At 34.2% G+C, this 12814-nt stretch overlaps 2 protein-coding genes across 3 annotated transcripts in view; both read left to right on the plus strand.

Moving 5' to 3' along the window:
- LOC149796367 (cilia- and flagella-associated protein 337-like) overlaps positions 1–5929 on the plus strand; it is a 175110-nt gene extending 169181 nt beyond the window's left edge. For both annotated transcript variants that reach the window (XM_089961042.1, XM_089961043.1), the window contains one exon: positions 2279–5929. In XM_089961042.1, coding sequence (XP_089817168.1) covers positions 2279–2435 — 157 coding nt within the window. In that variant the 3' untranslated portion in view covers positions 2436–5929. The remainder of the gene's footprint in view (positions 1–2278) is intronic.
- Positions 5930–11947: 6018 nt separating this feature from the next.
- Positions 11948–12814, plus strand: part of LOC149796368 (uncharacterized) — a 287440-nt gene continuing 286573 nt past the window's right edge. Inside the window, exon 1 of the mRNA XM_089961040.1 lies at positions 11948–12072. Within this exon, the coding sequence (XP_089817166.1) occupies positions 12021–12072 (52 nt within the window). The 5' untranslated portion in view covers positions 11948–12020. The remainder of the gene's footprint in view (positions 12073–12814) is intronic.

Consider the following 12814-nt stretch of genomic DNA (forward strand, 5'->3'; position numbering starts at 1 on the left):
TGAACATTCAGCATAATAAATTATTCTTTTGCAGTTGTATGTGAACACTGCTTCATAAACTTAAATATGTTTCATGGACCTAGATGGTTCCCATAATGGGGTTTTGACTCCTATACTCCATTTGAGACAGAGTTATGACCCTTGCTGATTATCTTCATACCTTTACATGGGATGTTGCTTGTATTAATGAGACCTTGAATAAGTTATATTTCAAGCATTCTCTGTTTAATTTATCATTTAGAGCAATCATGTCCCATGTCATCATTTTCAGCAGTCATGTTCCATGTCATCATTTGGAGCAGTCATATCCCATGTCATCATTTGGAGCAGTCATGTCCCATGTCATCATTTTCAGCAGTCATGTCCCATGTCATCATTTGGAGCAGTCATGTTCCATGTCATCATTTTCAGCAGTCATGTTCCATGTCATCATTTTCAATAGTCATGTTCCATGTCATCATTTGGAGCAGTCATGTCCCATGTCATCATTTTCAGCAGTCATGTCCCATGTCATCATTTGGAGCAGTCATGTTCCATGTCATCATTTTCAGTAGTTATGTTCCTTGTCATCATTTGGAGCAGTCATGTCCCATGTCATCATTTTCAGCAGTCATGTCCCATGTCATCATTTGGAGCAGTCATGTTCCATGTCATCATTTTCAGCAGTCATGTCCCATGTCATCATTTGGAGTAGTCATGTTCCATGTCATCATTTAGAGCAGTCATGTCCCATGTCATCATTTTCAGCAGTCATGTTCCATGTCATCGTTTGGAGCAGTCATGTTCCATGTCATCATTTTCAGCAGTCATGTTCCATTTCATCATTTAGAGCAGTCATGTCCCATGTCATCATTTTCAGCAGTCATGTCCCATGTCATCATTTGGAGCACTCATGTTCCATGTCATCATTTTCAGCAGTCATGTCCCATGTCATCATTTGGAGTAGTCATGTTCCATGTCATCATTTAGAGCAGTCTTATCCCGTGTCATCATTTTCAGCAGTCATGCCCCGTGTCATCATTTAGAGCAGTCTTATCCCGTGTCATCATTTTCAGCAATCATGTTCCATGTCATCATTTAGAGAAGTCATGTCCCATTGCATCATTTGTTACAGTCATATCCCATGTCATCATTTGGAGCAGTCATATCCCATGTCATCATTTGGAGCAGTCATATCCCATGTCATCATTTTCAGCAGTCATGTTCCATGTCATCATTTGGAGCAGTCATATCCCATGTCATCATTTGGAGCAGTCATATCCCATGTCATCATTTGGAGCAGTCATATCCCATGTCATCATTTTCAGCAGTCATGTTCCATGTCATCATTTGGAGCAGTCATGTTCCATGTCATCATTTGGAGCAGTCATGTTCATGTCATCATTTAGAGCAGTCATGTCCCATGTCATCATTTAGAGCAGTCGTATCCCATCGCATCATTTGTTACAGTCATATCCCATGTCATCATTTAGAGCAGTCATATCCCACATGATCATTTAGAGCAGTCATATCCCACATGATCATTTAGAGCAGTCATATCCCACATGATCATTTAGAGCAGTCATATCCCATTGCATCATTTGTTACAGTCATGTCCCATGTCATCATTTAGAGCAGTTACATCCCATGAATGCCCATCTTCTGATGACCTTGGTTTCCTATCACAAGATCTTTGCTTAAAGCTCCTGTGGAGCACATTGTAATTAATTGTACCATTTGCCATGCTCCATCGCTAATGGCTGTAGCTTGCTCCAGATTCACTCACTGCAAATGTTCATTATCTGACCAATGCATAACATAAAAATAAGTACATCATCTTCCATAAAATCTGAATTTTTTCTGTTTTTAAAATGCATGGGTATATTAATAGCGTCAGGGAGAATAAGCTAAACATTTTGCAAGATTGGTGGAGGGGAGTATGTAAATCAATTAAAAGTTATTTTTTATCGCTGATAATCGGTAAATGATATTGTTTAATAGGTCATTGTGTAATTTTAACGAATATCAATTATTTCCCTTATAGTGCCAGTAGCAACAATATAGTGTATGTTTCTGCCATATGTGTGAAACTTTGTTTTCATTGTTTATTTGTGTTTTCATTGTTTATTTGTGTTTTTAGTAAAAGAAAATCCAATTGTTGAATCTTAAGTATTTGCAAATATTAGTTCAACTTCAGCAAGATTAGAGCTTTTTAATAAAGACTTGGCAACAATCGAAAGTTATGAATGTCATATAAAAACATTAAAGTTTTAAACACAACTCAATTAATTATTTCTAGGTTACGACATGAAAAATTGAAACCTGTGAAAGTGGATCGGGGTGGACCCAGTGAGTTTCAGATGCTGAGAATTGAAGATTTGGCAGAGACACCAAGACCCAAAACTCCGACACTTAAGGTTAATAAAAACGATCCCTTCGATTTTTCAGTCGATTGATATGGATCCACTTAGTAGTAGCCATGTTTTGTCTGTTTCTCAATATTCATAGAGAAAATTAGCTACAGATATGTAAGAAATTTTTCTGCCTCCCAATTTGGGTAACTGTTCTTTATTTTTTGGCAAGAGCATATTTATTGGAATTGCAGACTTTTTTAATAAAGTTGCCACACTGCAATTCCCTTGCAGGGCCTTTTGACATTTAAGACAGAATGTGGCAATACTAGTTTTCATCTGAGCTACGGCTTGAAAAAATATGGACTGTGGACAAATGCACCTACATAGCAATACTGGTTTTTAATCTGAGATAAGGATTGATAAAAAAACAAATGTACATACAGCATATATTCTGAGTTGCATTCATATTTCCAAAGAAATTAAATGATGCAATCTGAAATTGCTAGAAGGGTCAGAGAATTATTAAACGTTTATTCTTTCTTCTTAGTGCCTCACTTTTCTGTATGAAATTATCTCAAACACACCATAATTCAAAAATGCACATTGAAATTATCTCAAACATACCATAATTCAAGAATGCACATTGAAATTATCTGAAACACACCATAATTCAAGAAAGCACATTGAAATTATCTCAAACACTCCATAATTCAAGAATGCACATTTAAACCACATTATTTATTGGCATGGAGTTGATACTGAAAGCATTTTAAATCCATTTGATGGCAAAACTTGACACAAATTTGATATTCCTCTGTAATATGCCATCTCCTGATTAATTATAATGACATCTGTATAACGTATGAAAAAGTTCCTTGCAGTGTTTGATTGCAGTCATATTTTTTTTCATGGTTTGAGTACTCCTTCCTGATGTATGAAGATCTTGATGCTTGGTTTTCTTAAATCATAAATGACTTTTTTCTTTTTTCTGAATGTTAATAGCTGTTGCAACATTTTTGTATATCAAATAAAGAGTGATGTATGTCATTTCTAACCAAGTGGTGTTATCTTGAAGGTCTTTCAGGTTTCTATAAATGATTTTGATCTGCCATAAAATATGGCCACCTATATTAAAAAGAGAAAGAAATAAAAACTTCCAATGCATATTTTTTAAAATTACTGGACAGAATTTTACCATATTATCAAAAACTTTTTTCACATTAATAAAACGGTGAAGCCAATCAATCGCAAAATATTGCAGTGTTAAAGAAAATCAAAAACTTTTAAAACCTTCTTGAAAACTGGTCAACAGAAATTGATCAGATTGGACAATAAATACATTCTGGTATAATGCATTTCAAGTTTTCATTAATGATATTAATATGTCATTCAACATGGCTGCCATTACTAAAAATAGAAAATACCCTTGAATGTCAGACATTATACTAATCCAGGTTTTTTGGCCAACTGCCATGGTATTTGGCTTTGAAGTAGATGTCCAACTACCATGGTATTTGGCTTTGAGGTAGATGTCAGCCAGATGAAGAATCTAAAGCCCACATGGGCCTCTTGTACTAAGGTATTTTTAAAAATGTGTAAAAATTAAACATTAAATTTGCTAACAGAAGTTAACCCAAAACATTCCAAACATATTTCCAAGTGTTTTAAATTGAAATGGAACTGACAACTCGGCATGTGTGTGTGTATATTCAAGTATATATATCAGTTTAAACATTTCATTTCTCAAGATCTGCAAATGTACATGAATGTGCTATTCTGTGTGTGTCCACTTTTTACCAGTAGACTGAAGTTGACCTGCAGTCACCCAGTGAAAAGAACCACACCATAACAAAGTTACTATAATCCATATTTTCTGCCTTTTAATTTTACTTTTTATGCTCATTTTAGATATTTGAAATCTTTAACTTTGTGTGGTTATTTTTAATGCAGAATTTATACTAATGTCATTTTGAAGTGTTTGTACCTATTATGTGCTACACTACATGTTAAAGAAATCCTATGCATTTAGGTAGGGTGCAAAGTTTAATTATTATTTTATATGCATAAGACTGTTGAGGGTTTATCTCAATTAATTAAAAAGTATAATTAAATCTTGATAATATTGGATGTTACCAATGAATAGTGTGACTGATTTTGCAATAATCAATCTTGAGACATGCATCTACCCAGGGTGTTCATGTCTTTGTTTATGATAATCTATTTGACTTTCTCCAATAGTGGCTTTAATTTGTTGCTGAAAATATTGACATGATTAGCCAAGTTTTCTTAAATGTAATCTGTTGGAAAGTGAAGAATTTGGTATTCTTGTCAATAACATATAATGTAAGTTAGTTGACTTTACTTGGTCTTTTTTTTTCTTTAATTCCTAGCTTTTAAAAAATTTTGGAAAGTATTTCATATATATATATATATATATATATATATATATATATATATATATATATATATATATATATAGAAAAATTTATCTTAAAATATTTTGGAGTTATTTTAGAATTTTTTATAAATTTTAAATATGCAACTTTCTGGCAAAATTTCAATGAAATATTCCGTCCCTATCATGCATTTCTGAGAAGTGTGTGATAGAAATTATTATAAGTTTTTATTTATACTTAAATGTACTTTTGAGTGTTGTTATTTACTTTGTACCATCTGCTTTAAAAAGTCTTGGATTTATGCAAAAAAATCTTGGTTAATTAAGGCCTCTGCATCGAGATGTAGTAACTGCATACTAATTGCCTTTTTCTGTAGGCATTTTTTTATGCCATTGGTAGGTAAATTATTTTTTCAAGTCTAATTTTGACAGAGTTATACCCCCTTTTTATGAATTTTACAACAAAAGATACTTATAATTAGCATAGCTCAGGAACCCGTCAACATATTCTGAGCAATTTGATATGAACATTATTCATAGACCTACGTGTCTGACCTGTTCCATTTTGTACAGAGTTATGGCCCTTTAAATCAGCTTCATATCTTTACATGAGATTTTGTTTGTATTGATGAGAGTTGGATTTCAAGCATTCGACATCAGCATTTAATCTTGACCCCAGAATGCCCAGCTTCTCTTATTAGTTTCTCTGTTTAAGAACCTATGGAGCAAATTGCAATGAATGGGCCCTTCGCAATGTACCCATCACTAACAGCTCTAGTTTTATCTTGGATATTGCATTTTTCGTGAACTAACGTTTACATGTTTTTTCTATTCGACTGTTAAAAATGTTGAATTTCTGTGTAATGAATAGAAATATTTGGTTTAAATCTGTCAATATTCATCATCTCCAGGGTAGTGCTGTTACATAATGCTGTACATTATCGCCAGGGTAGTGCTGTCACATTATACTGTAACTGTAGATATGACATCTCAAGAGCAGCAAAATATTTATTGCAATGTTTTATAAATCTTTATATTGTAAAATATTTGTTTAATATTGTTAGTGTGATGCTAAAGGCATAGTATTGATGCAGTCTTACAAATGAAACACAATTTACACCAATTTTCCATTGTCTGTGATAGTGCACTTGATAAAACACACTAATTTGTTTTGAAGAAATTAAAGGATTGATAAATCTTACACACATTTTGTTTTGTTTTTGTCGTTTACCTGCCTCAGTTTTACTTAAGACTCAAGTGTTAAGATACAAGACCCATAACTCTTGGTAAACAGCATATTTCACTTGAGACTCCAGTGTTAAGATACAAGACCCATAACTCTTGGTAAACAGCATATTTCACTTGAGACTCCAGTGTTAAGATACAAGACGAATGACAATAGGTAAACAACATATTTTACCTGATACTTAATTGTAAAGAAACAAGACCCATAACTCTAGGTTGACAGGATATTTCACTTGAGACTCGAGTGTCAAGATACAAGACCCATAACAATAGGTAAACAACATATTTTTACTTGAGACTTGATTGTAAAGAAACAAGACCCATAACTCTAGGTAAACAGCATATTTCACTTGCGACTGGAGTGTCAAGATACAAGACCTATAACAATTTACCTATTGAAATGATTGGAATATGATAAATGTAAAGCCATGGACCATTTGTTTTTGCATTTCTTATAAATTCACATAAATTATGTTAGAAATATTAAGATCTCCTAAAATTTGCTGAACGCTTACAGTGTGATACTTAAAAAGTGACATACCAATGTTTCTGTGCTATTTTGTACATGGAACTTTTGTTATCCCCATGAAGTATGGAGGAGATGTACCGTTTTTCTCTTTCCTGTTTCATTCGTTCGTTTCCATAGCTATTTTGCTACTCCCGCAATATATCGGACCTTATTTCACCTGCAATTATAAAAATGAACTGTGGATGGATCTTGAGAAGAGTATTTCAACCAAAGCTAGATCAATGTGACCTAATTTGCATGCTTGAGTGACTGGTATTTACAGCTGTATAGTTGTTCCAACCACCAGTATCTTTAATCCTATTTTACACTTGTGATTGTTGTTGTTGTTGTTATTGTTGTTATAGGGTTTAACGCCATTTTTCAGCACAAGATAGGCTATACATGGCGGCCGGTATTAATGGTGGAGGAAGAACCAGGGAAAACCCCGAAAAGAACCAGCGACCCACGAGAAGCTACCGGCAAGCTTTCTCACATATCCACATTGGCCGAGCCCGAGACTCGAACCCACGCAGACAGAGGTGAGATGGCAGTGATCCGTGACGGAGAGCGCTTTTACTTGTGAAATTTGGTACTTATTACATCTTGATGAAAGTAAGTTAATACTTCCAAAACTAGGTGAATTTGATCCAATTTTCATGCCTCACTTTCTTATTATCTGCAACTGTTCCTTTGTTACACACCAATATATTGGACTATATTTCACATACTCGGGAAGACTGGTATATAAATATAATAAATATATCACTGTAAAAGTAACTCATCCACATAAAAAAGTCAATGTAACCCAATTTTCTTGAATGACTTAAATAGTTTCAGCTTTCTGTTTGTGACACACTTCAAGAACACTTTCACCAATAATCTGAAAATGTGTATTTATGTCATTGCACTGCAAATAAAGCAACTGAACTATACAATAAGTGTGCCATTGTGACCTACTTTTGACACTGGTGACATTAGAATTTTCAGCAATTTGTTCATTAAGCCCATAATATCTTGTAAACTATTTCACCAACCTTATTGAAAATGTACAATAATACATCTTAATAACTCAACCCTATCAGCACTAGGTCAATTTCACCATTCATATATGTACACTTTACGTTTTGTTTTTTTTTTCGTTTTTAGAGAACTGTTCAAGACATATGGATATATTCAACCATATTCCACTTGGATGGATATTAAGGCTTATAATCCCATCATAAAAAAATATTGTGACTTCATTTTCACGCATGTGTTTTTTATTTCAGCTATTTTTTGGTTGTGCTATCATATCTTTTACACCCATTTTTATCTACAAATGAAACTTGGTTCATGAAGGCATATTATTGAGTGCAGCTCAACCTTACAAAAACTAGGTCACTTTAGCATATTTTTCACGCTTCAGCGACTTGTATTGTTAGCAATCTGTTCAATATATATTCAATGTCTCGGGTCCCATTTCACGTGCTCATGAACTGTGGTATGTGCATGCATTTTGAAAAGAATAAATCAAGTATATAAAAAGTAGGTAACTGACCTATTTTTAAAGTCTAGTAATGTTATTTCTTCAAAAGCGGTCTTTGTATTCTCTGCTACTAAAAAATGTGGTACTTTTATCACAAGTATTTGTGTTTGCAAGTATATTGTTTCCCTATGCCTTGAAATACATTAGCAAAGAATGCTACAGGGTTGATTTGTTACTCTTGTGAGTCCAGTGTGCTAAATATATCACCACCACCCCCTTCCAACGCCAACACCACCTCTGGCGAGTTATGTACTTTAAATCCGCCAATCACAATGCGTATGTTTATTAGACAGAGATAAGCTTTTCTACCGCCGAATCTGCCCCTGAAAAAATGTCGGTATCCTTGGTTCCAACAGAAAGAAATCATATTTCTTTTTTTTCGTTCTTTTTTTTTACCCTTCTCTGATGTGCTATTTATGGTTAGAAAATGGAACTTTAAAAAGATAACCTCATTATTCTTTTGAAATGGAAATAGAAATTCAGTTTCTTACTTAGAGCTTTCTGTATTTTTGCAGAAAATGTAACAGAGTAGATTTGAGCATCAGTCTATATCTACTCAATGAATTTACGAAGTTCCATGGCAAACCGGATGTCATCCGTCTCTATCTACTCATTGTATTTACAAAGTCCCATGGTAATATTGATGTCATAGATCTATATCTACTCGGTGCATTTACAAAGCCACAATTGGCAATCCGGGTGACATCAGTCTGTCTACTCGTTGTATTTACAAAAAGTCACATGTTAATCAGGGTAGCATAGGCTTTATCTATTCAGTGTATTTACAAAAAGTCACATGGCAGTCTGGATTACATATGTCTTTATCTATTCAGTGCATTAACAAAAAGCCCCATGGCAATCCGGATGACATCGGTCTCTATGTACGCAGTGTATTTAAAACAAAAAGTCACATGGCAATATCGATGAACTCGATCTATATCTACTCGTGTACTTTAAACGTCCCATGGCAATCCGAGTGACATTAGTCTTAGTGTATTTACATAAAAAAGTCCCATGACAATTCGGGTGACAGTGTATTTACCATGGCAATTTGGGTGATACTCAGTGCATTTACAAAGCCTCATGGCAATTCGGGTGATACTCCGTGTATTTACCATGGCAATCTGGGTGACAAAGAAGTACGTAATATATTGCATCGTATCACAACTCAGTGCTTGACAGAAGAACAGGAATTGACCTTAGAATGATGAAATTTTATTCAAGAAATACATACTCTGACACATCTAAAACTTTGAAATATTTTTTTTTTCATGGAGATTATTTTATTTTCTCTGAGAGATATCTCCTTGTTTACAAAAGCTTGTGACATGTAAGACGGCAACATTATGCAGCAATTGATGAGAATGAAGACAGCAACTTGTCGACACGAACTAAACAAAGTAATTACATTTAGTGTCCAGTTAAATTTTCGGTCAAAATTATTGTCCTAATGTTAAGAGTAATTGGTACCGTTTAGTAATTGAAGACTGTGTTTCGTAGCAATCGAAGACCATGACTCGTGGCAGAGTTGTTCCTCAATAAATGAAATTAGCTGCTTACAATTAAGAGAGAATAAAAGAAAGGATCATTTCAAACGAGATCATTTTTGTATCACGGTCAAACTATTTCGCTTTCAAAGTACCAACAAACACTTCTCACAGTTTGTTAAAATCTCTTTATTGACCAAAATATATATTACAATTAAAGTAAAGCCTTATATTGTTTGGGAACTGACGTTTTCTATCTATTCTTGATACGCCCAGGCAAGAGCAAGCAGGGAGTAAGTACAGGATTTCTCTCTTTTACGAACTCCGTAAAGTATGCATGGGTTAGCACAATTGGTATTTGGAATCGGAAATAACGCCTTTGTCCATTACATATTAAATGCCCTATCAGTCCGTTCATATTAGCTCTGTCTTCATTTTGTTCTTCATTTCTGTTTTCAAAACTAGTCTTGTTGAAAAATAGAAGAAACAAAACACTAAATTTCTTTAATAAGCAAAATTCTGTGACAAAAACGAACAAATTATTTTACAAATTTAATTGTGTAACCTCGCAGTAATAGCACCGATGCTTCTATAAACAAACTATGCACTGATATTTTGCGTTCATTACAGTCGGGATGTCATGTGTACATCGGGATCGTTGTTTGATACTTTGATAACGTTGTAGTACTGATTGTCCCGCAATCATATCTATCTGATCAAGACGAATTTTTCACCCGAGCTAGCCACATATGTCTCTGAGTGTCCCCGTGTTATCTCTGAATTTAAAATGGGAACCAAGAGTATGACTTAGTGAGACCTTTCGTTGGCTAACACAAGGAAATGGGTGTTTATTTTGGTTCCCCTCACCCATAAGGCAAAGGAATACAACGGCATATAAGAACAGCGCGAAATTCCATATCCCACTTGCCCATTCGATACATGAAGAATGCTTGATTTAAAAGCTAGAAGCATGAAATGTGGACTACTGTGACCAACTCCTGAAGTTTCTTAATGGCTCATGCAGTACTGTCCTATAAGAAATTAAACGCAACAACGCTGACAGGACGCTGGCAACAACGCCGTGAGAAAAATGCTTGTACTTTGTGAGATTTCATTTTTGCCCTACAGGCGAGACAAACAATTTAATATACATATGATTGTATGCATATGCATGGATTCATGAGAGACAGACAGACACAGCAGCATTCCCCTTTTTCCTAAATTTCTCTCGGTCTTAAATTACTAGCAGCTCTAAAAACTTCTGGTTTTCCTCCGAAACATTTTCTGGCTCTCCATTTTTTAAAAACGCTTGTAACATTTTTAGCTAGCCATAATGACCAGCTACTTCACTTTTTGTCGATTGGCCTAGGAATATAAAAGTTATCGGCCTAGGAATCTAAAGTTATCGGCCTAGGAATATAAAAGTTATCGGCCTAGGAATATAAAAGTTATTGGCCTAGGAATATAAAAGTTATCGGCCTAGGAATATAAAAGTTATCGGCCTAGGAATATAAAAGTTATCGGCCTAGGAATATAAAAATCATCGGCGTATGACCTGTGAGCAAAGCCAAAATCAAAGGGACGAAAGGCTTGCACACACTTACGCATATATATATATATATATATATATATATATATATATATATATATATATATATATATATATATATATATACAGAACTGTCCCCCGTCCACGTCTATGTACGTGTTCCTATTATGCGTCCGTATATGTATATTTTCGGAATGAGTTGTTGATGTTGCTATGTAATCGGAGTTAATATATCAGCGAAATATTATTTAGATGAAATTGCTTTTTTTTTTAGGCTGTTCAAGTTCGTTATCTGATCATTCTGAGGTTTCTATAGAATGTTTACTTCCCAATAAGGAATGTACACAATTTTACACAGCCCGCATTCATGCATCACAAAAAAAACCTTATGAGCACTCACGAAGAAAAATGTAAGTGTACGTTGATAGTTTCAGAATTGCTGAGCTTGCAGATTCAAACAAATTTATATGGCTTGTAACTGTCCAGTGTGCTTTACCTTCCTTCAGTCAAGCTCCAGCGCTCAACAGGGTTTACTGTAAAAAAAAAAGAAAAGAAAAACAATCTTCTGCTTTTCAGGACAGTTATTAATATATAATATAAAACTGTGACAGCATGTTTAGAAACGATAGTTTGCAAAATTAGACATCTGTATGCATGTACCTAAACCTTTATTCAAAATAGTTTTGTCTGTTTATTTGTTTTTCGTAGCAACAGATGCCTCATTTAACTGCTATATAATATCACATCCATTCATATTACACTGTCTTGGTCGAGTTCTTGAAGTGGTGTTATCGGGTACAGATACTATCACCAGTACGAGTTCCCAGATAGTGATTGACACTGACCAACATACCTCGATATATTACACACTGCAATGTACTTCAGATACAAAGTTTAAAGTTCGTGTTTGATACAGAATCATACCTACTTTTAACAATGTTGCCGCTAGCAAATTATTAACTAAAAGAATTCTTCATAATGGAAGCTTTTACAAAAGATCTGAGGATATTTTTCGTTGTCTTATTATCAGGTAAGATAAATACATGTTTAATATTATGTAGAATAATTAAGGTTATATATTACGAATATCACACAAACAACTGGACGGTCTGGTCTTATTTGTTGCATTCGTTAAGAGGAGTGTCAGAATTACAGCCTCTTAATTAACATGAGTGTCAGAATTACAGTCTCATAATTAACATGAGTGTCAGAATTACAGCCTCTTAATTAACATGAGTGTCAGAATTACAGCCTCTTAATTAACATGAGTGTCAGAATTACAGCCTCTTAATTAACATGAGTGTCAGAATTACAGCCTCATAATTAACATGAGTGTCAGAATTACAGCCTCATAAATGCTTGTATCGAGAATGACTGGGATAAAATAAATGATCTTATATGAAGGGCCTAAATATTTTTGACATTGTGTATGCATGTAATGGCTGTAAACCGATTCTTTGAGGCGAACTTATAAAAATAGACTTTTCAAAGGGTGCACTGATAATGGAACTATGCTTTTCTTACACTATTTCCTAACTCGTAGACTGAGATTTACTTTCAGCATTTTTCTTTCGTTTCAGCAATAAATTTATTTTAAGAGAGTAAGAGATGATATAACACAACATCTATGATAAAATGTAGACATACGCTCGTTTAACAGCCATGCATATATCCATACTTCTAGACATATTCGTTAGCAAACAACGGTACATACCCCCTCCCCCCAAGACTTGCAGCAATGAGAGATCAGTATATTTCATGCACATCTATAA

The sequence above is a fragment of the Sinohyriopsis cumingii genome, chromosome 6 (genome assembly GCF_028554795.1).
Source record: "Sinohyriopsis cumingii isolate HCF-2022 chromosome 6, ASM2855479v2, whole genome shotgun sequence".
Taxonomy (NCBI): Eukaryota; Metazoa; Mollusca; class Bivalvia; order Unionida; family Unionidae; genus Sinohyriopsis; species Sinohyriopsis cumingii.